A 25,162-nucleotide genomic window follows, 5' to 3' on the forward strand; every position below is an offset into this window, starting at 1 on the left:
GAGAACTCTCCAGAAATACCTTCAAGTATTATGAGCTCTCCTACACGGAGAAAAAAATAAAGTCATATCAATCATATTACGGTCGCGAACAAGCATATTTGTGCACTGACTTTTATATAAGCCCTTTTTGAGATTGTACTACGCATAATACCATAGATCGAAGCAGACCAGAAGCTTAAAATGATTAGAATTGTTGAACTGAATGGAATAAGACATATGCTTGACTCAATCATATTATGCATGCTTCAACAATATTTATTGTTGATGGTTTGACAGGTCATTTATTGTCATGATAGATTCAATCATGTTCATGTTTAACTTAACCCTTCACTTGAGGGCCAAATTAACCATATCGGATGGTTGCTTGGAGCATGTACAAAAAATCGTTCGAATGAGGTTATGTTGCATTCCTAGAATCATCAAAAGCTTTTCAATTTAAAATAAACATTCTATAATGGTCGTATTTAAGTGCAATATGTTCAAATTGTAACATGTTGCACTGAATACCACCATTACAAGAACGGTCAAGTAGCAAAACAAAAAATGATTTATTTTCCTAAATAATATTTAGATAATATCGCCACTTCGGTCCATCAAGAGCACCCCGGTCACGTCGTCCGTCATAGGGACCTTTGGTCCTGCCTTCGGTAAAGTGAACTCTTCGTGATATGGCCCGGCAACTGTCGTCGCATCCGAACTCCAGCGGGGCATCATGTCCGGCCTAGAGTTTTTCCAGCAGGTCGTCCAGTATTTCGATTTCCACAACCGCCCAAAAGAAACCGCTCACGAAGAATCCATGTTTGCACATCGGTTTGTCCAGATCGGAGTCGATCATGTCCTCCCAGCGCCAGCTTCCACTCTTCCACTCGCAGCATGTATTTGTGGCCATCTTTCAATCGGTGATCTGCACCTGGAAAATATTAGAAAAAAAAATACATCATGTGTTTTCAAATTTATGTCCATTACCGGTGGCACACTTACCCGAAGTGATGAATTCCGCACAGAGGAAAAGCACACTTCTGAATCTACCAGGAAAAACAATTCAAACAATGACAAGCAACTGGCTTTTCAATTAAATGAGAAGAAGACGACAATATCGCCGTCGTCACTTTTCCACCGCCGCCATGATGAATAATGCATGAGTTGACAGCAGTCAGGAGGCTCGCTCAACACGGGTTCAAGTAATGACATATTATGCTTGATTTAAGCATTTGATGGTTGGTATTCAGTGATGTCCATTTTAATGAAACATATGCTTGATGTAGACATCAAATCATTGTGAAACAACCAATTGAAGCGATTATGTCCAGCATGTCTTCGATGCTTGAGAGAACTATGGAGAAGGTTATATCAATCAGAGAACATTTCTGCCCGTGTACAATTCTTTCAAGGGTTCCTTCAGGAATTCCTCCAGAGAAATTCCACCAGGATTCCACATGGAAAATTATCTGATGTTGAAGAACCTACATTGAGGATTTTTTTTTGGAACTTCACCGTTATCATCCAATTTGTTAGTAAAATTATGTTTATTATCTTTATTTCATTGGATCTTGACCATTGATAATAAATTTATTTCAAGATTTTAGCTGTGAGATACCTTGAGCCTTAAATGAAATATGAATGCTGTCAAAACAAACATTTTACAAGAGTAGAACAAACCACTCATTAGCAAACTTTAGCTTAAGAAACTGTCATTCAGCTAGTTTTGTTGTTTTTTTTTTGGTTTTATGAAGTTTTAGGCTCTTAAACCATACCATTTGAGTATGGAGCGTATGCAGACATAATATTTGCTGTGATATCGTTCACCACCATTAACCGTTCGCCTCCGTCTTGTCTTCTGTAATGTTTATTCTCTTGTCCGCGCAAGTTCTTACATTTCCGCTTCGATTGATTGCATTCGAGGTCGATTAACATAAAGAAAGTACACAAATGCAGAATAATCTCCTCTATTTCGGAACTATTGATTAGTTGTTTTTTTTTCATTGATGAATGTGTATGATTTGCTGTGAGTCTGTTGGATTGATTTCGTAGTTTGTTTTTGTTGGTTATGTTCTGTTTGATTCGTTCTAGCTTCGTGATTCAAGGTGTAAAAATCTTTTGTCGTGTTCTGTCATTCGCGTTTCTCTTCCAATCACATCGGCTCAAATGCTTTATTTTCCGCTCTATTTTATTTCATTTAGTTTTTTTTTCTTCTTTTATCTAAGCATGTCTCTATAGAACTAGGTTTCAGCGCCTATTAATAAATGATAAACTTTATGTTACAGGATCCGGACCCCGCTTCGTCCATTCAAATGTTTCCATCGAAAAATACTCTCGTCGTTTTCTGTTCGGACTCGTCATTTTATCTTTTTTTTTAATGCGAGGAAGAAAATATCATCCTTGTCTGATTCCTCGATTTGATCCAGTTTTTATTACTCGTTTGATCCACACAGTTTGCTCAAATATTTCGTTCTTTGTTGTTTATTCGTCTTCAGATCATCGATCCTTTCAATTGTTTCAGTGTTTTGTAAATAAATCTGTCCCTCTGCCTATCGTTATTTAGCTATGCAATTACATTGATTTAGGGTTGTTGAATTAGACATAGTTTCGCAATTTAATTACTTCAACTTTTATTTTAGTTGGTTTTGCTAAAGAGTGATGGTCTGATTTAGATGATCTCATATGTGGATGACAACGATGATGGTGAAAACTGAAACGAACCGGCAGTGTGATTTCCATTGATTTTCTGTATGAAATGTGATGTGATTCGGATGACGTGACACATAATAACGAACAAACATTTCGAGTTTTCACCGCGATTTTCCGCGGGAAACGGGGATGTTTGCGATTTGAATCCTTTTCCACCTATCAGGATTAGTTAACAACAAAAGCAATTTCTTTACACGTTGTTGGCTCATGATTGTTGCTATATTGTAGTAATGTTGCTGCTCTACAGGGTTTTCTTCAACTAGAGGTTGTGCGACAAATCACATTCTCAATATACAGTTATCTCGTTACAGATAAGTAATTGGGTCATCGTTTCTTTTTTCGTCTGTTCATAAAAAACATCCAACATTGAATTTAGTCTGGTTGTTAATTGTTATGTGTTAGTAAACTTTTAGTTTTGCATTTTATTTTTTTTACGATTTTTGTGTGCTTTCCTTACAAGACAAGTGTTGAGAAGCGGAAACAGATAATTTCAACTGTACATGGTTTCGATAGAGCGTACTTAAAGCTACTTCTTGATTAGATAGAGATAGAGCAAACAAAGTGATATAAATGTAATCAACATGACTCATTTACACGGAAAGTTTCGATAATAAGCGTGCAACTTTGTGTGAGTGTGTTTTTTTTATCCGAAATGGGGTATCTTAAAAGCACTTTATCTTTTTTATTCGATAATAAAACATGTATTCTCAAAAAATATCATTACTCGTCTGAAAAGCAGCAAAGTATAACAAAATATCTTTTGTTATTTACGTGATTCTTTCGGGCTTACTCTGGTCGCGTGCAATCATGGATTTCTGTATAAAAAGCACCTCTTTTCCTCTGTATTCTTCTCTGCACAGGTCATTCCCATTCGTCCATTTGTTCTACTTATATAAAGCCTAGCATAGCTAATCCTTACCTTACTAATCTAATGTTCTGCATGCCTTTCCGATGAAGTTCTTGTTTCCTTTCTCCCAGTTTTTTTACAACAAGGCAAAAGCGAAAGCCTTTCTAGTGATTAGTCTGAAAACGCCCAATTGTTAATTGTTTATACTCCTAATCATAATTCTAAAGCAATTTTCAAAGATTAGAGTATTACAGTGTTCAATGACAACAGAAACAAGCATTTCTCAATTTTTTGTTTTTGTATTTTCATATGTTTTGTTTAGCTTACAAGTATGACCAATGAGGGGAAAGCAAACTTAATAGTAATGCTAATACTACTATACAAAGACCTTGTTTCGTCAAAGGTAATATTTGGACTAGGACCCTGTGTGTTCTTTCGTTTGCTAGGTTCATTCTAATCTCGACTGGTTTGCAAATAAAAAATAAATTGAGAAATTGAAAAACTTATACAATTTCCAAACGATGTTTTAACTTCGATGTGTAATGGACTGCTTCATGGAACAGACAAGGTCAATTTCAACCAAGACTGATGATGCCAAGAATCGCCAAATAAATGACCTTCCGTATCCTACACTACTCTGGATTGATCACCAGAAAAAGCTGTCCCAGTACCGCTTGATCAGATGCACATACAGGGGATAGACAAAATGATCGGGACAGGCAAAATGTTGCCTTCTCAAAAAATATTCAAATAGCTGTAACTTTTCGAAAAGTGCATCAAATATTCTCAAATTTTCACTGGAAGTGGATCAACTAGTTGTGCATTAGTGGACAAAATTTGAAAAAGATCGGGCTATTCTGCACGAAGTTATAAAGATTCTAGAAAAAGGTATATTTATCCGATAGCCAACTTTGAGCTGTTATATCTCCGGATTCAATGAACGGAATGCAATGAAATTTTGACCATTTACGACTTATATAATGAGCTCTGGAAAACGTTTGACTCAACTTGAAATTATTCACAAGAGAAAAAGTTATAGCGATTTCATTTACTTTATGATTTTTTAGTAAATTGGCCCATTTTTAATATGCATCCCAATACTTCTTCAATGAATTGCCAGCTATGTTGTTACTTTCTTTCAAAACATATTTATATTCGAGAAAATTAGAGGAAATATAAATGAATTATAATTAGCATCTTGAATTTTGAAACGATGTTGAAATTTAAGAAAATTTGATGATTTATTAGAAAAATAATCTAATCGTTATAATTTTCTTCGGTGTTAAGAATTTTAAGTTAAGTCAAAAGTTTTCCAAAGCTCTTTATATAAGTCATATATGGTCAAAATTTCATTGCATTCAGTTCATTGAATCCGGATATATAACAGCTCAAAGTTGGCTATCGGATAAATATACCTTTTTCTAGAAGCTTTATAACTACGTGCAGAATAGCCCGATCTTTTCCAAATTTTGTCCACTGATACATAACTAGTTGATCCACTTTCAGTAAAAAATTGAGAATATTTGATGCACTTTTCGAAAAGTTACAGCTATCTGAATATTTTTTGAGAAGGGAAAATTTTGCCTGTCCCGATCATTTTGTCTATCCCCTGTACACTGAAATGTAATGAGCTAACTGCTCACTATAAATAGGCATCTGTAGTGTAAAAGTGAAGACGATCTTCTTCCCATTGGTTAACCCTTTGGTAAGGATATCAGTCTCCCGCTTCTTCAATGAAACGTAGTTCAACTCGATGCTTCCACTGTGCACCAACTCTCTTACAAAGCTATGCTTGGGATCAGTATGCTTCAGCTCAATCCGATCCCTTGGTTCTCCCACCACCTTGATGGCAGATTGATTATCTCCGTAGTACGGAACCTGTGTGAAGATCTGGAAGTCCAATTCGTTGCGAAACTGCACAATCCATCTGCCTTCGCAAGTCGTTTCACAGTGCCTCGGTTGACGACAGTCAACCTCTCCAGAATCCGGCCGACCCACGACAAGAAACCATTCCTGGGCCCAGAACCTAATGGACAGAAAAATTTGGACGAAGGAAATTACTCTTCGAACATATGTACAGTTTGTTGTGTTGATGTGTGTCCCAGTGCTGCTCATTTGCATCTTTTTCACTGAACTGCGACATCAATCCTTTCCACCACAACGCCTCTTCCACCGCAGCTGCTGACAATACCATGTATATCGCCTCACACGTTGAGAGCACCAGAATACTGCTCCTCCTTGCAGCAGGAATACGTACCCTCTCTCTCGTTGCCATTTGGCCTTGGTAGGGCGACTAGTTCCCATGCATCGGAATAATCAAAGAACTTAGAGTCGTCGGCCGCAGAATACTTCAGTGTTATCGTTTTTTATCCCTTCCTGTTAACGGAAGGGGTGCTTGACTGTTCCACACTGCTTCGGTCTAAAAAAAAGCAAGTGTTGAAACGACTTAGGAAGTTCACAACGAAAACTATATCCTGATGCGCACAGCATCCTGATACAGCACATTCTTCATCCGAAGTCTTCTGGGATCACTCCTTCGATTGCTTATCTGCGGTGTTCATCGGAGTTCTTCGGAGTTGTTCAGGACTGCATTTTGTAAGAAAATTAGCATGTCCTAAACATACACTGGATTGGTTAAGACCGTAAAGCGCCTTGATCAAGTGATCAAGCTCCTGCTCCATGTCTATTTCCTCTTCTAGATCTTCTTGGAAAAACGTGGGAATGGCATCTATAGGATCCACTGGGGGAGATTGTAATCTGCTTCGAAGGCGAACAATTACCGTGAACTGTGACGAACGACCGTGGAACAGGTCTCATCGTAGTTCATCCCCTTCCGGCTGCGAGAATGTACCTCTTGATCAAAAAGTGAGCTGATGATATGATATGATACATAGATATCATATGGCAGACCTGCTTTTCGATAGCTGCGTCAACTTCTAGGTGTTGTAGTACTCCTGCATTGACGTTTTCCAGCGTCCAGTCGCCTCTGGAGAGTATCTTCTGGTGCATCACCGGATCATCGTTGCTCTTCTCTATCTTCGGCGTGCGTTGCAAATTCCGTCATTCCACTGAACTGACCCTGGTTGGCGGTACTCGTGGACATCTCGATACCATCGGCATCGGTACAACGGGTGGTTGACACAAACACCTCTATTCTTGCCTCTATTCCATAACTGAAAATCATCAGACTTGCCTGGTGGAGCTTGTGATCCCGACCACTGCTCCTCAACATCTGTGGATTTGAAGATTGTTACGGTGCGGTGGAAGCACGGAGGTTATTTAACGGTATTTGTTACTCTCACTGCCACTGTCTTCATTAGCATCGTTTTTTACAGTTTATATCCTTTTACTGCGGTTGTAGCGGAGATTCTTCAGGAGATAGGGAAACAACTTCCTCGATGTCTTGCTGCAGCATCGTACGTCAAACTTCCTGCTTTGCTTCATTTGATTCTCGTTTGCTTTCGTTGATGAACGTCACCTCTTGGCTGCTTGATGATGTTCGTAGATATTGGATCGTATACAGCAGTGCACTCGTGGAACGACGAATCCTCTGCTTCGGCTTCGGAATGAATACCATTGTTTTGGTTCCGAAAGCCCTCACATGAGACAGGTTCAACTTCGTTCCCGTCCAGGCTTCTTCGGAGGAGTAGGGGACCAATTCAGCAAACATACGACCGCCGAGACAGTTTCCGCCCAGAATGCTTTCGGTAGTCCTACTTCGAACAACATGCACCGACTACGCTTCACAGTCGATCGGTTTGCAAACTCCCATTCGTCTGGTCCAAAGTGTAGTCGTTCGCCCTTTGGTTTAGTCATGGTGGCAGGTAACGTGCAAGCTTGCACCTGAATCGAAGACCCGCTGATTCTAGTCGCTGGCGCTGAACGTCGGACGGAAGCAACGTGCCCGAGCTTGTGGCATTTTCGATACTTCGGAATTCTAGGAAGATCCACTTTCTTGCAACATTCCTGCTACTGCTTTTACCGGTATTTAGTGCCGAATCCACGTACGGAACCTGGAATTCTTGGAGCAATTTCCTGAGCTATTCCTGAGCTCTCCAGGACCATGGTCATGGGACGATACCGTCGCTAATAGGTGATGACGGAGATTCAATATGGCATTTTTGTTAATTAGATATACTAATCTAAGGTCGAGATCTACACTATGGTGACGTGGACCACCAAAGGTGCTCGGATAGGATTTGAAGAACACTGGACTAGACGATAGACTTGGTGTTATAACCACGAAGGCCACAGCGCCACGCCAGCATGAAATACTTCCTTAATTTGCTCTAGTCATAGGCGGGTTTCAACGAAATTTTTCTGCCAACAATCCCTCCATTCCTCTACCGAAGGTGTTAAGGAGTCAACGCTACCAACACATCTCCTAAGCATGGCAATTTTCGAACCACGATCGTCTGTTCAACAGCTTTTTGCTACTTCAAGCCTAGCGTTGGACGGCTTACCACCGAGGAGGCGAGTTTCTACCTGACACCCCGAAGCCTTTCGTTCGTCAACTTGGAAATAAGCCAAGGATTCCTGCGGAAATCGTTGAAACCTTCTGCTCGGCGACCAGTTCCAGACCATGACCATGTTCCACGCACCGGTGAATGCCAACCGTCTCATTCATTCAACGTTGCCACTGGTAGAGGCACCTGAAGATCCCACTGATCAACGGGAGATCAGTATAAGCAGAACCCATTTTCCTGGACTAGAGGATCTACCACCATAATCCGCTATGGAGTGCCCGTCATAGGTGGTCGAATCGAATTTGGAGTACCCATCATAGGTGGAGAGACTAAGCGGATCGTCCACCTCCGTAAACAGACTAGACTACCCGGCATCATCGGCAACCAGAAGAGAAGGGAAATCCAACCTGTCAAAGGTGAGCTCGTCACTCCTTTGGGGGAATACGAGAAGAAGTAACTACAGAGAATTTTGGACCATATCCCGGCATAGGATCTTGAGGAACGCACAGGATGAGCTGCAGATGAACTTTGGCCGGTTGCACGCGCACAGAAGCGCTGCTAAGGATAGATTATGAGCTCACTGTGAGCCAATTCGATGAATCAGGAGAAGCTATCTGACAATGCCTATGTAAAACCAGTACTACACGTTAATAAATAAGTGGATGACTCTGGATAAACATGGACTAGGATCAGCTGTGCAGACATTAAGGTCAGATGGTTAGTGGATTGTACTGTGGACGCGATCAATCGTACACTGAGTAGCGGAGATCATCTCATGGGATCTCCCGTTTTGCGTACACAAAAGGCAGTGTTTTTGGAAGATTCCATATTCGGCACCAGGAGGAGTCTATCACATAGCAACAACTTCAGTCGCACAGTCTACAGCTGTCAGAAATCACTGCGACATCCAAAAACCAACCAAAACTCTTTAGAGGGAACTCGATAGCTCGACGCCGCATCACGCAACGAGAGCTTACTAACCATCCAGCGAGGATCGACTCGGAATGGAACAGACCTTTCAACCAGACAAAAATTGCACTGGCGAAGCTCTCCAGTCGTGTCTGTGTGGGTATGTTGAAAACTCGAGCGATATCCGTCCTGACTACCCAACAAACCAACGAGGACTGCCGACCTTCAGTAGAAACTCGAAATCATCAACATTCGTAGTGTATTTACGAGGAGTTCTCCAACGTGTACAGAGTAGCATCACTGATTAAGAAGACGCTCCACTGATTCTGACGCATCAACAGTCCGAGACCTGCTGTGGTCGTAAACACCGTCCGGAGTCCGTTCAGGAGGTGGACTTATATCAGTAAAGTAAGGAACTTAGTTGTATTGCATATACAGTAACGCACACTTGCTATCCAGAATCCACTCAGAGAAAACATAATGAGCCATCCGGGACGAAGCAGCCATATCGTGCCAAGACTTGCACCGAGATCAACCGTGAGGAACCAAGAGCTCACTCAAGAGGAATTCTTTGTATACCTACTTGCCTATGCACACTGCAGCACCTGACGAGCAACCCAACTTCACTACAAAGTTTTACACCATGCCGATCTGAATAAAGGCAGCGTACCAGATAGAACCTCGCAATATGACTACTACCGAACTCATAGCAACATCGAAGGTATCATAGTCTACTCAGGAGTTATCTGGTTATCTGGTATGCCGAGAGTGGAACATCTTCTTCACGCTGCGACATTAATCGCACAACCGGAGTTTGCTGATAGGGAGGACTTCTTGCCGTTCCGTGGAGAATACTAGGACATACAAAGCCATCACATGTAGCGGTTACCAACCGGGTGGAGCCTGGTAAGAAGAACCTCTTCAATATATCGTCATGTTGCAGATTTAAAATGGCGATTTTGATTGGATACTGATCAACTTCTTCGGGATTGGCTTTCTAAGTCATTAAGTCAAGACAAGTATTTCAAAGTATTGCAACGTTTCGGCCTTTTTGTAGTGACCTTCTTCAGGAACTGTATTGTCTACCCTCTACAGTAACTGTCATGAATAATTTCTCCTGACCATGGGGGTTACCATGCCTGCTGATCGCTAATATAACATTTTTGTTTTTGTTTGACTCCACAAAATTGTTATATTAGCGACCAGCAGGCATCATACAGAGAGATAATCTAGAACAAAAATGAACGAGATCGCATAGATAGGGAGATATCGACATATAGAGAGGTGAAATGTACGTAGGTAGAAGTGACCGTCAAAACCATCGGGATAGGGAGAGATATCGAGATGTGGAGAGTTGAATGTATACGGAACTCTGCTGAAGGTAGCTAAAACGGGAAAGTTACGGTGGATCACGGTATGTTGTGTGAATACCGAACAATAACCGTACAAAGGTCGTATTCGAAAGTATATGGACGACTGGGAAATCCAAGAGATTCTCGATAACGACTGAGGAGAATAGGATAAAGGAGGATTACTATTGTTGCATGGCATAGTATTCTTGCAAAGTCAATAGGGTGTCCGTAAAGGATCGTTACATCAACCAGTCATGCCTAGTAGGATAGCCTTCCATGAACGGCCGTCTATCAGTGTACTGGTGATATTGGCTGATGGTGAACGTGATGTCGAAAACCACAGCTGACCAATGATGTTTGTTAGCATAGAGGTAGTCAAGGATGCTTTCACTCACCTGGCAATCGTTTAACTTAATTGTCTATAACTCAGTTCAGAAGCTTGTTATTACAATGTGATATTCAGCAAACTTGTAGGGTAGTGTCGTAGTGTTTTTCCTACAATTATAACCAAAGGTACTATATTCTAATTCTCATATTTATGGCGTAAGAACGCTAGTATTACCTACTCATACTAAACGATCGAAAAATTCAATAATTTAGTAACAGTAGGTGGTACTACATGTGGTACTAACACTTTTACGCCTTAAATATAAGAGTTAAAATATGGCGCCCTTGGTAATAATTGTAGAAAAAATACTGCCCACAAGTTTTCCGAATATCACATTGCAGTAATAAGCTGCAAATGAATTAAACGATTGCCAAGTGCGTGAAAGCATCTTTGGATGTAGTATGTATCGAGCCTTTAGATACTAGAAAGAGTGGCCGTCATTCTATGTAATCTAGACAAGGTTATAGAGAATCAGCCCTACGAGGTATTCAATAAGTTATGGCCTCAGAAGTAGTTCCTGTCTTGTCTTTCTAGAGAACGCATCATTTACGTGCTGCAGAAGGAAGTCATCGGGTAACGCACCATGGGATACGATAGCGAGCGACAGCGATAGCAGTAGAGAAGAAGGACGTTGGTATGTTGGTAGGATAGAACTAGAGACAAGCACAGATAGGCAATTGACAGCTACTAGATAGAAATCTAAAAAGGGAAGCTGGGGCTTGCTCGATACTCCTGGGAGCAATGGCTACAGATGAAAAGGGAGCATCTATTAAATACCTCACGAGAAATAGGGGAATTTTCTATTAACTGATTCCTACTAAACTGACATTGCTATCTTTCCATAATCGCTATCGTTCGCTATGGGATCCTGGGCTGAGTTACCGAATAACTCCTTTCTGCAGCACGCAACTGATGTATCGATCTCTAGAAGAAAACACACAGGAACCGCTTCCAGACTCATAACCTACCTATTAAATACCTTAGTATGCTGATTAAGGTGGCCCACAGTTATATGAAAAACAAAAATTTCGAAAAATGCCAAGCCTTACCTCCTAAATCAGTTGTTTTGGACTCCCAGAAGCTACGTTCAAAATTTGAGCAATATCAATTAAGCCTAAGGGGGCGCTCAAAACGCTTGAAGTTTGTATGGGAAAACTGAGCCAAATGTATGCAGAAATTTTAAGTTTTCGAATTTTGTCGCTAGGTGGCGCTGTAAGCGTTCAATAATCAAACCCTTTGGTATTATTGTAGGTGACTATATGCCAAACAACTTTGTTGAAGACCGCAAAGTGATCCAACGTTTGTGAAAAAAGTTATACCCTAGGTAAAGTGAGGATAAACTTAATTTTTGTTTTTCCAATACACGTAAAGGAATAATATCAATAATGAAATCTCAATACTTTGCCTCACTTTGCCTAGGGTATAACTTTTTTCACAGCCGTTGGATAACTTTGCGCTTTTCGACAAAGTTGTTTGGCATATAGTCACCTACAATAATACCAAAGGGTTTCATTATTGAACGCTTACAGCGCCACCTAGCGGCAAAATTCGAAAACTTAAAATTTCTGCATACATTTGGCCCAGTTTTCCCATACAAACTTCAAGCGTTTTGAGCGCCCCCTTAGGCTCAACCGATTTTGCTCAAATTTTGAACGTAGCTTCAAAACAACTGATTCAGGAGGTAAGACTTGGCATTTTTCGAAATTTTTGCTTTTCATATAAGTGTGGGCCACCCTAATGCTGATTCTTCATAACCTAGTCATGAAACCAAAGCGAATGGCTACTTTCACTATGCTAACCTAAGGGTCTGCTACGGATTGTGTGTCGTTGATGCTCTTAGTCAGTAAATCTATCGTTTTTGATGGGTCTTAGGTATCGAAATCATATATTGTTGCTGAACAGCAGTGTCACTTAGTGTTCCAGTATCTCAGATGCTTGCTGTATGGTACTGCGCGCCAAAGCCATGAGATCACACCAAGGGGCGTTGTAGGTTTTTTGACACATAATCACCGACGATTTATAAGGAGACACTGTCAGTTCGATTTGGTTACGACCTTAGAGGCGTTCGGCCATAATACAACAGACGTAGCGTTACGCCATTGGCGCACTAGGTTTTAATCTCTGAGAACCATCTGTCACTGAGCTGAGCTAATAAGGATTCGATCCTCTTCCAAAAAACAGTCAATTTCCCACGAACACATCGAACTAAGAACTCAACAGCGAACTAAAAATTAACCCAACGGAAATAAATCTTCAAAACTAAAATCAATAAACAAAAACCCACTAGAACAAGCGAAAAAAAAATAACAAAAAGATCGTTTGTAAAGAATTTCTTTATTACAAATAAAATTGTGAACATTTAGCTTTGATTTTCGCACTAAACAATTAAAACTACGCAGTGATAATAATAAAGATTCGAAGGAATTCGCGTGATACTTTCCATCAGCATCACCATCATTAGTGTTATACGGTCAGTTTGACCAAACAAAAACGAAAAAAAAGAAAAGAAAAGTAGAGAATTGCATTCTAACGTTTTAATCATCGTTTTCGTACGTTCTACCCCGCGCGAATGGGGGCATTTCCCTCCAAGAGTAGATTTGCATTTAGGGGACGTAAACATATAAAATATATAGCTTTTGTTTTGTTTTCTAAAAGTAATAATAGCAGCACTTGTTGTTTGTTTTGCTTTATATACAGACATGTCGGTCCATCTCTCTCGTTTTCTCTCTCCCGCTTGTTCGATCGGATTGTTTTGCAAGTATTCGTTTTTTTATGTCGTTTCAAAGAGTGTTTGTGAATGTTTGTGATGTCGATTCTTTTCGGGCTGCCACCCTATCTCCAAGAGGGGTGGTTTCTCATTCGTGCTTTGTGCTAACCATCGTTTCCTTTTCTCGATTGTTCACATCATTCCAATTTGTTTGCACTAATTTTATCATCCTGGTATAAAATTAACAACAACCTAGGGCTTTCGACTTTTTTTTCCGAATGTGGCAGCTTTTTAGTTTTTGGATTCTGTCCCATAGTAGTGGTACGAGAGCGGAGAGAGTGGATCATTTTTGTTTTGTTTAATAAACGTTCTTTTTTTAGAGATTTCTTAAGCATATACAACTAGTACAACTAAACAAAGAGATTCATTCTTACTGGACGAAATTGATTCATGAATAATGGTAGTTGCAAGTTTCTTTTCACAGACGGGGGTACGTCAAAAACAGAAAATAATCAGATCTAGTAAGCGACGCTCAGAACAAACATGTACTGTATAACAGTTTACCAAGCCACGGGCGTAGCCAACTTTTTCCTTTCCTTTAGCTCACTCTACTAAAAACACGAGAAAGTGTGAGATGAAAGGGAGGGCGAATGTCCCCTCCCTTCATCGAGTTTGTTTAGGATAATGAGCAATGAAAAAGGAAAACCTGGCTACCTGCCGTATAACATGCCAAAACTGTTATACAATTTGGAATCCACGCTAACAAATTTCAACTCAAAACCTGAGATAATTTTACACAGATTGTCCCACTTCAAGTGAAAAAAAAAATGAGCAAAAAGAATACTCGATCGCTGTGTAAAATTAGCTCAAGAATTGATAGAAACTTACTAACGCGTGTTTGTCTAACGTATGAGATAAACTTAAACAAAGGAACGAAAGGAAATTAAAAATAATCCTAATCGGACCGGACTACAAGTCAAAGTAGGCGTTACTGCAGGGTTTTTAAGCAGAATTATAGCTGCAACGGAAACCGACCGAACTCTTTGAGAGTCGATCGTCGGCGTCCATTTTTCCAGATCATCTCGATGCGACAATATTTTTACGGGGGAATTTTAAAGCACGTGTAGATGGAGACGGCTCTCTCTCGTTTTCTAAAGAGTCACGAGAAGAGCCCGATCATTCACTCGCTGCGAAATGGAAATTGTTGTAGTTTTGTACTGAGATTGTTATATAGTAGTAGTCGTAAAGTGATTTTCCTGTTTTCTAATAAATGAATGCAGTGGAGATTTCCAGTTTGATGCTTGATTTTCGTTAAAAATTTGCATTGAACACATTTGTTTTGAGTTTCATTATTCCTTTTTTGCAAAATAAAAAAAAACAGTGATGGAGTCATGTTGCGATGTAACCACGTTGATCATCAATATGAACGATTGGAACAGCCCGCGTAATAATCGAGCCCATCACCCAGCTCGGGCGTACGTCTTAGTCTATTGTGTTGCATAACGGTAATCAGATTAGTTCAGAAAAGAACATTAAAAATTCTCCAAAAATTAATTGTTGCAAGTGTGTTTGTGTACGTGATGTATGTTATTTCTCACGATTTGCTGTTCAGTGCTCCTGTTTCCAGCGGTGATTCGGTCATCCCGGGCAGCTTTGCAGGAGAATGAAATGCAGCAACGGTCGTTTTGACGCACTCAGCTACACTAGCGGTCGTTTAGACGTACGTTGCCATGCCAGCGTTAGCTCCTTGCAGCGAAGGATTCTGTGGCGTTGACTGAGCGCTGACAGGTGGCTTCCCTGGCACGTACTGACCAATAAACGACCCATCTTCAGTGAATTGACCGCCTAAAAGTATGAAAAACAGTTATTTTTCAAGCTCACTGAATTCTCGAACCAAATTGAACTAAAAATCAACAACTAAAATTACCTTCGGAACAAAAGAAACTAAAACTGCATCCGAAACTTATTAAGCTGCCCGGTAGCAAGTGAACAGCAAACTCACATGACGTCGAATAAATTACAAATAATTTACAAAACAAAAATGAAACTATAAATTATGCTGTCAAAATTCAAACTCTCAAAAACTTACTTAACCAATAGTAATTGCTAAAAACAAAGCGAACAACGTTCCTCCTAAACATAAAAAAATACGTTCGACCCTGCCTACGTTTGTGATTTCGTTTGATTTTCGCTCCTACATAGTACAGAAAATAAAAGAATACTCGAAAAATTTAACCCTACATCTCCTGCGTTACAGTTCAATACATTTCTGGCTAGTGTGTTGTGTGATTTAATTGGCTTCTCGTCACGATACAACTGTTGCGTTGTATGCCTCGCGTCCTCCACTATTATTAAAATCATGATAACAATTCAGGATTTTCCCTCCTGTTTGGAACGATCCCAATATCATCTTTCCTACTAAATCGATCGTTCGCTACCGAAGCTACCTAGAAGGTACCTAGAGTCACTAGACTCGGACTAAAGGAAACTTCTCCTTTTTGTTTGTTTGTGTTGTTTCTCGCTGCCTAATATGTATAGAGAATAAGGAAACCTAAACTAAAGTCGCAAACGCCTGTGAGTTGCTGTCCGCGTTCTTGCCCTTTCGGCCGTACTGTCCGATGAAGGAACCGTCCTCATTCATACCTTCTAAAAAAATTGAATTGAGAGAAAAAGAAAGAAAACAAATCGGAAACAAAAAGAAACAATGGTAAATAAAAAAATAGTATAAAAATGTGCTGAAAAACTTAGAATGTACTAAAAACCGTTATCAAAATTTGATTAGCAAGGTTTGCAACAGATGAAATTGAGTCAATAGTCGTTTTATCGTTGACTTTACTGCACAGGATCAGCAGTTGCGAAAAAATATCATCTAATGAGATTGGTTTTCTAATTTCCCTTACTAAACTGAACCATACGGCCAAGTTCGAGGTAATTAGGCTGACAAGAGCTAAATAAAAAAAAAAAGAAAATTGCGTTAAGTACTGTTCCGTCTTCACTGAAGACGACCTTACAGTTGAGGTCGAAATACGTATCTGTCAAAGGATGCAAATTCTTAGTGGAATTCAAAGGAACAGTACTTAACGCGATTTTCTTTTTATTTACAGATAGGGTATGTGTTCCATCAGTAATCTCACGCTCCCATATTCATCCTATTCGAAAACAAGCGATTACGGCACCGATTGATTCCGTTCTTTTTGTTTTCATGGGTGCTCACTTCTAACAAAAAATACAAAAATAAGAAACAAAACAAACAGCGCCTCAATCCTTTGTTTTTCGTAAGATGAAAATGGGAGCCACATGCTTAAGAAGGGAACCAATACCCTATTCCCCTAACAAGTCCAGGTTAATCATCATGACAAGAGCTGCTTCATGGCGAAGAAAACAACTCTGCCGAAAATACCTACCTGTATAGAATGACCTTTCGCCTATAATCGATTTGATAACATTTTCGGAATGAAAACGTGGAACGAGGTCACGAATTCTTTTTTAAGGCAAGCAACGACTAGGTTTGTTTTCGGCGAACCTGCTGCTTTAGGACACAATAGTCGCATGTCTCGATGCAGTTTGGAACTATCCAAAGCTTCTCATACTTAACATGTTAACAGATGTAATAGTCACCTAAGATGTCACATATTGCATTGAAGCTTGGTTATCGATACAACTTGGAAGTCTATGGTGTAGTTCTAAAAGATTTCTACGATGCAGGTCTCCACCACATCTGATAATTTCCTAAAGATAACAAAATTTTTTTTTTTTATTCTTGATCACTTAACCTAATTTACAGCTCTATTGTCCACCAGGGTACTACGTGAGCGATTTCATTTGACAGCTGCACTTACATTTTGTACAGCGCCTAGATGTATTCTATTCTATTCTACAATATTGAACTGGTTGCCTTTCTGCTGCTTTCACTTTTCTACTCTATGGTAGAATGATGAGCACAAGGATAATGATTCCTTTCCGGTCCGATTGGGGGTCCATTATGAGTAGCAGTACGCCGATGTCCAGGTATCCGGGTCCGTTTGAGCCAAAGGGCTCAGAAGAGGGTCAGTGTCAGTCGCTCTCGGGAGAAGAGCAACTGACGAAAAATTGCAAGTGCCGGGCTGGGAATCAAACCCATGACCATCCGCATATGAAGCGAACGTGTGTACAACTACGCCACGGGCCCCGACAACGATAACAAAATTATCTAGTCCTGGATGGAATATCGAGAGGAATCCCGGGAAAAATCTCTCAAAGAATTCCGGGAGAAACCCCTCAAGAAATCCTGGATGAAATTCCTGGAGGAATCTCGGGAGAAAGGTATCACGGGATGCATTCTTAAAGGAAACCCAGGAAGAATCAATGAATGTATAACGGAATAAATTTTTGAAGGAATCCCTGAAAGGATCCTGGAGGAATCACAAAATGGTCCTCTAAATGAATCTCAGGAGAAATAACTGACAAAAATGCCGAAAGAGAGTAATCAAGAAAGGACTTTCAGAGGGAATCTCTGGATAAATCATAAAATGATTAAGTTGTAAAAGACGAACCCGGTTAGAATGGTGCTTCGAATCCAGTTTGACTTTCTATTCTACAGAATTGTAACTTGTTCTGTAGCTTAGTTGGTTAAAGCGCCGGACTAGCGATAGCGGAGTCGTGGGTTCGAATCCCACCAAAACAAGTGGTAATTTTTTCACAAATTTATCTCTCAATTTGCTAATTAAACGTACTTTGCCTAAAAATACTTCAAGTTTTTACGTCTAGTTCTGGAAGAATCTTTGAAAGAATAGTCGAGTCGAATGAATCTCGGGAGGAATGTCTAAAGACAGCCTGGCAAACATCAATAAAGAAATCCCAGAAGGAACCAAAGAAAGAATACCAGGAAGAAAACCTTGAATGAAGTCCGAAAGAAATTCTTAAAAGACACGGACACGTTTAGTACTTCCAGTGAGCTATTCGCTCTTTGATGGAAGCACGACACTAGACAACGGACTAGCATGCAACGCCCAGTGGCACAGCCGAAAACTTTTCCTGACAGCTGCGGCGGGAATCGAACCCACGCTACTCAGCACAATGTGACTAAATGCTTGGTGAAACTAGCCGCACGACCACGAAGCCACAATCCTTAAAGAATCTTGGGAGAAAGCTCAGGAAGTATCCTGGTGGAAGGTATCCTGAGAGAAATCCCTAAACTAAAGGAATGCCATGAGGAATCCCTGCTGGAATGCCAGAAAATAACCATGAAAGAATCCCTGAAGAAATCTTTGGAGGAATCCAGGGAGAAATCCTGCAGCAATTCCCGGAAGAAATACCTGGACGAACCCTTAAAGAATCCAGTAGGAATTCTGACATAAATCCCTCAAGGAATGCCGCGAGCAATCTCTCGAAGTATTCCCAAAGGAGATGATTCAATAAAGGAGTCCTGAGAGAAATTTCTGAAGGAACACTTGGGGGAAGCCTGGAAGAAATTCCTGAAGGACTCCCAGGAGAAAATTCAGGAAAAAAATCTGAAGAGATACCTGAAGGAGTCACTGAAGAAATCCCAGAACAAACCCTAAATAAAAGCCTGGGAGAAATCCCCGAAAAGGATCTTTGAAGGAATTGACAGAATCACGGGAAGAATCAATAAAAGAATCACGGTTGAAATTTCTGAAGGAATCCCTGAAAGCATGTAGGAAGAGTCTGATACCTGAATACCTGAAAAATGTCAGAAGAAGTCCTCGGAGAAATCAAGAAAGGACTCTCAGACGAAATCCGTAGGATCCCCAGATCCCCAGAGGGAGTATAATCCATGGAAGAATACCTGAATCAATCTCGGGTGAAATCCCCGATGCAATCTCGGGAATAACCCGTGAAAGAACCCCGGAAGAAATCCCTAAAGGAATACCGAGAGAAATCTCTGATGAAATGCCGGAAAATATCCCTGAAGGAATCAATGAAATAATCCCAGAAGTAGTTACTAATGGAATTCCAGAAATAATCCTTGCTGGTATCCTTGACAAAACTTTAAAAGAATCCTAGAAAGAATCCCAAGAGAAATCCCTAAACAAAACATTCCGAGAGCACTCCCAGAAAATATCCAGGAGAAATCTTCAAAGGAAACCCTAAATGAATCTCGGGAGGAATACCTGAAAGAATTCCGGAAGCAGTCTCGAAAGAAAACCCGGGAAGAATCCTCAAAAGTATCTCTGAATGAATCTTGTGAGGAATCCCTAAGGAAACCCGGGAAAAAACATTGGAGAAATCCCGGATCTTTGGAAGGAATCCTGCAAGCAAGCCCGGAAGAAATCTCTAAAAAAAAACTTGGGAGAAATCCAGGAAGAATCCTGGAGGAATCTCTGATGGATTCTCAGGAATAATCCATGAAAGAACCCGAAAGGAATTCCGGGAGAAATCCCTGAAGAAACACCGGGGGGAATCCCTGATTAAACTCGGGAGGGATACCTGAAAGAATTCCGGAAACACTCCCGGGAGAAACCAATTAAGAAATCCCGGGAAGAATCCTCAAAAGTATCTCTGAATGAATCTTGTGAGAAAATCCCTAAGAAAACCCGGGGAAAAACAATGGAGAAATACCGGAACCTTGAAAGGAATCCTACAAGCAAGCCCGGAAGAAATCCCTGAAAAAATCTGGTGGATTCTCGGGAATAATCCGTGAAAGAATCCGAAAGGAATTCTGGGAGAAATCCCAGTAGGAACACCTGGAGCAATCCAGGATGGAATGACGTAAAGTATTCCTGAAGGAATCACGGGAGAAAACCCGGGAGGAATCAAGCATTTCTGGATGAATCCCTCACGGAGTCCCTGAAGGAATCCCAGCAGAAATCCCTAAAGGCAACTCGAAAAGGGTTAATGGATGAAGCCTGAAAAGATTCCCGAGATGAAATGACTGAAGCAATTCGGAAAAATGATGGAAGAAATCCCTGAAACTGTCCCGGTAAATCTCAGCAGGAATCTCTGAAGGAATCCCGTGATGAATCCATGGAGGAGTTCTTGATGGAAACTCAGTAGAAATGTTAAAAGGAATCCCTGGAAAAATCCTAAATGAATCTCGTGAGAAATCAATGAAGAAATTCCGGATGGCATCTCTGGGAGAATCCCGGAAAGAAATCCGGGAGGTATTCCTGAAGGAATTCAGGAAAAAAGTCCTGAAGATAATATAGAGAAATACCTGCATTAATCTCGGAAGACACCCCTAAAACCATTGATCCCGAATGGAATACTCTGGGTCGAATTCCTACAGTTTCCTAGGGAGGTGAAGCCTGGTAGGAGAATCCATAGAGAAATATTGGGAGGAATTGTTGAATATTTGCAGCCAAAGGAGATCGTGCCTTCACAAGATCCAATCCAACAGATAGCTCTGGCTGAACAATCCACGTCGTTCTCCAGTCACATCAACTTGCAGCACGGCAGATAGCGACGACAATCCAATCAACTGGCCAAGTGGTCAATGGTTATCAATAGCTATTAACAACGACCTATTGCTGCTTGTGGCTACAACATGAACGTTGAAAACCTAATACGAGTTCAGCAATGTTTGTCAGATTACGCGAAAGAGTCAGTTTTGAGCAAATTTCAGCAGTCAGCGAGCGCTGCTATCGAGGCTACTGAGACGCTGCGTAGGGCCGACCAGAGCTTTCACTCAAAAACCTTTCGAAGATTTTCGGGCGCGCTTCATAGAGAAGGTCAGACCATCGCCGGTTACTGAAGTTTGTTGCGGTTCGAAAGCGAAATTTTGACTTTGAGTGATCCTCTCAGTACTGAGATGGGTCCCGATAGAATAACTACATTACAATGAAGAACATTGGCCGGAAAATCGTCAAAATATTTCGATTCAAGGGCAACTTTGTCAGTCCATACGCACTGGTCGTCAGTCCCGCTAATTGAGCCCACAAGATTCAGCCGTTACGAGGCAAGATGACGCAGATGGCCGTCATCAGTGGAGCTTGTGGAAAGTAGACCAAGCTGACTGCTTTCCTGGAGAAACTGCGATCCAAGCCAAGTTCGATCTTCAGAGTGTGACCATTTCTGAACGACCAAGGGACACTTCAAATGTGTGACCACATATGCGCGAAATTCGGCAACTGTTTGAACTGCCAAAGCTGCGAAGTCTTGTCCAGAAGATTTCAAGGGGATATGCTTTTTGTCGCGCGAAGAAACCTTGTCAGCAACCTCCACCAAATGGCTTCGCTCCAGCGATTCACATGCGTTTGGACTAGATTCTGGTCCAACGCATGTTAATCGCTGGACGAAAGCTTGTAGCCGGAGAATTCCTCGTCAGATTTAGAATGAACCAAGCGAAACGATGGCTAGCAGTATGCACTTGCCTGACGGTTCGTGCGGTGCACATCAAGGTAGTCCACTGAATCCACCGAGAGGATCCACCAGCTCAAATCAACTGCGACAACGGAACGTGCTTCCAGGATGCGAGCAAAGATTTAGAGCAGCAGCGTAAGATTACAACTTTTTGAACAAAATGGTTCTAGACATCATAGAGAGCCGTGAATTCGAAAAAGATCATAATGGTGGCTCCAAAGAGGAACCCTAGCACGTCAACCAGGCAGGGTGGATAATACTCCCCAAAATCAGAAGAGTTTTGGAACATACTTCAGGTGATGTGTTGCTTCTACCTCATCGAGAGGGAGCAAAAATACCTCCGGTGGCGCCCAACATGGACGATAACTGGGAACGTCTCGTACACTTGGCGAAAATCGCAAATAGACTGGTAGCGGACGCTCTTCGAATACCAGGCAGTGAAACCCTGGCAACAATCTTAGTGGAAGCCGAGTTCATCATGTATTCCAGACCTCTCACCCACATTCCTCATTAGTCGGCGGATGAAGAATTGCTCACTCCTAACCACATTCTGTTGGGCAGCTCTGGTGGCCTGAAGTTTCTGCCATCCGAGTCAATGCTACAGTGCGAATACGTACGGAGTAACGCAAAACTTGGCTTAATCGTTTTGCGTCGAGTAGGTGGAACGGCGCGTCATCAGTGGAGGGTTCGTCGACGTGTAGAATAGATTACATACATACATTTATTTGTTCAACATCATTACGACAAGACATAATCAACAATAGTACGTCACAATACTCGGTTTGTGGCTGCCGCTCTCCATCCTCGGTCGCGCCCAATGCTCGCCAAGTCACGCTCCACCTGGTCCGCCCATCGTGCTCTTTGCGCTCCACGCCTTCTTGTGCCAACCAGATCCGTTGCAAACACCAGCTTTGCAGGGTTGTTGTCCGGCATTCTTGCAACATGCCCTGCCCAACGTATCTTTCCGGCTTTGGCCACCTTCTGGATGCTGGGTTCGCCGTAAAGTGCAGCGAGCTCGTGGTTCATCCTTATCCGCCACACACCGTTCTCCTGCACACCGCCGAAGATCGTTCTTAGCACGCGTCGCTCGAAAACTCCGAGTGCTTGCAGGTCCTCCTCGAGCATGGTCCATGTCTCGTGCCCGTAGAGGATCACCGGTCTTATTAGCGTTTTGTACATGGTGCATTTGGTGCGTGGGTGAATCTTTTTCGACCGCAGTTTCTTCTGGAGCCCGTAGTAGGCCCGACTTCCACTGATCATGCGCCTTCGAATTTCTCGGCTCACGTTGTTGTCAGCCGTCAGTAAAGATCCGAGGTAGACGAATTCCTCCACCACCTCCAAAGTATCCCCGTCTATCGTAACATTACTACCCAGACGGATCCGGTCGTTTTCGGTTCCGCCTACCAGCATGTACTTTGTTTTTGAGGCATTCACCACCAGTCCGACCTTTGCTGCTTCGCGTTTCAGGCGGGTGTACAGTTCTGCCACCGTTCCAAATGTTCTAGCGATAATGTCCATGTCGTCCGCAAAGCACACAAATTGACCGGATTTTGTGAAAATCGTTCCCCGGCTGTTGAGCCCGGCTCGTCGCATCACACCTTCCAACGCGATGTTGAAGAGTAGACATGAGAATCCGTCACCTTGTCGCAGTCCCCGGCGAGATACGAATGAACTGGATAGTTCACCCGAAACCCTTACGCAGTTTTGCACACCGTCCATCGTTGCTTTAATCCGTCTAGTCAGCTTCCCAGGAAAGCCGTTTTCGTCCATGATTCTCCATAGCTCTGCGCGGTCGATACTATCGTATGCCGCTTTGAAGTCGATGAACAGGTGGTGCGTTGGGACCTGGTATTCACGGCATTTCTGGAGGATTTGCCGTACGGTAAAGATCTGCTCCGTTGTCGACCGGCCGTCGATGAAGCCGGCTTGATAACTTCCCACGAACTCATTTGTTTTAGGTGACAGACGATGGAAGATGATCTGGGATAGCACTTTGTAGGCAGCATTCAAAATAGTGATCACCCTGAAGTTCTCCAATTCCAAATGGTCGCCTTTCTTGTGAATTGAGCAGATTACCCCTTCCTTCCACTCCTCCGGTAGCTGTTCGGTTTCCCAGATCCTGACTATCAGCCGATGCAGACAGGTGGCCAACTTTTCTGGGCCCATCTTGATGAGTTCAGCTGCGATACCATCCTTACCAACTGCTTTGTTGGTTTTGAGCTGGTGAATGGCATCCTTAACTTCCCTCAGCGTGGGAGTTGGTTCATTTCCGTCCTCCGCTGCACCGGCGTCGTCGTTCCTTCCGTTGCCGTGGGCTCCCGTGCCTACGTTCTCCACGCCGTTCAGGTGCTGATCAAAGTGCTGCTTCCACCTTTCGATCACCTCACGTCCGTCCGTCAAGAGGCCTCCGTCTTTATCCCTGCATATTTCGGCTCGCGGCACGAAACCGTTTCGGGATGCGTTGAGCTTCTGATAGAACTTCCGTGTTTCTTGGGAACGGCACAGCAGTTCCATTTCTTCACACTCCGCTTCTTCCAGGCGGCGCTTTTTCTCACGAAAGAGGCGGGTCTGCTGTTTCCGCTTCTGTTTGTAACGTTCCACGTTCTGTCGAGTCCCTTGCTGCAGCAATACCGTCCTCGCTGCGTTCTTCTCCTCCAAAACCGTTCTGCACTCTTCGTCGAACCATTCGTTCCGTGGATTCCGTTCCACGTACCCGATGGTGCTCTCGGCTGCGTCGTTGATGGCTGCTTTCACTGTACTCCAGCAGTCCTCTAGAGGGGCCTCATCGAGCTCGCCCTCGTCTGGCAACGCGGCTTCGAGATTCTGCGCGTATGCTGAGGCGACATCCGGTTGCTTCAGTCGCTCTAGGTTGTATCGTGGCGGTCGCCGGTACCGTACATTGTTGATGACGGAGAGTTTCGGGCGCAGTTTGACCATCACCAGATAGTGGTCGGAGTCGATGTTGGCGCCACGATAGGTCCTGACGTCGATAATGTCGGAGAAGTGCCGTCCGTCAATCAGAACGTGGTCGATTTGAGATTCCGTCTGCTGTGGTGATCTCCAGGTGTAACGATAAGGGAGGCTGTGTTGGAAAAAGGTGCTACGTATGGCCATATTTTTGGAGGCGGCGAAATCAATGAGTCGTAGGCCGTTTTCGTTCATTTGCTGGTGGGCGCTGAACTTACCAATCGTCGGTCTGAATTCCTCCTCCTGGCCTACCTGAGCGTTCAAATCTCCTATGATGATCTTGACGTCGTGACTTGGGCTGGGCAGCGATCGTACTCGCGTTCGAGCTGCGCGTAAAATGCGTCCTTGTCATCATCAGTACTTCCGGAGTGTGTGGCTGTGCACGTTTATTATGCTGAAGTTCGCCCTTGATCCTCAACCTGCACATTCTTTCGTCGATCGGCCACCAACCGATCACGCGCCTCTGCATATCACCCATCATGATGAAAGCTGTTCCCAGCTCACGTGTGTTGCCGCAGCTCTGGTAGATGGTATGATTAC

At 42.4% G+C, this 25,162-nt stretch overlaps 1 protein-coding gene across 5 annotated transcripts in view; it reads right to left on the minus strand.

Annotated features, from left to right (window-relative positions):
* Positions 1–12,965: 12,965 nt before the first annotated feature.
* LOC109427393 (neuroglian) overlaps positions 12,966–25,162 on the minus strand; it is a 119,186-nt gene continuing 106,989 nt past the window's right edge. For 3 of the 5 annotated variants that reach the window (XM_062845010.1, XM_062845009.1, XM_062845008.1), the window contains one exon: positions 15,855–16,003. In XM_062845010.1, coding sequence (XP_062700994.1) covers positions 15,991–16,003 — 13 coding nt within the window. In that variant the 3' untranslated portion in view covers positions 15,855–15,990. Of the gene's footprint in view, positions 15,203–15,854; positions 16,004–25,162 lie in introns of those variants that run through there. The other 2 variants (XM_062845006.1, XM_062845007.1) reach the window with 1 other exon arrangement.

This window comes from Aedes albopictus, chromosome 1, assembly GCF_035046485.1.
Source record: "Aedes albopictus strain Foshan chromosome 1, AalbF5, whole genome shotgun sequence".
Taxonomy (NCBI): Eukaryota; Metazoa; Arthropoda; class Insecta; order Diptera; family Culicidae; genus Aedes; species Aedes albopictus.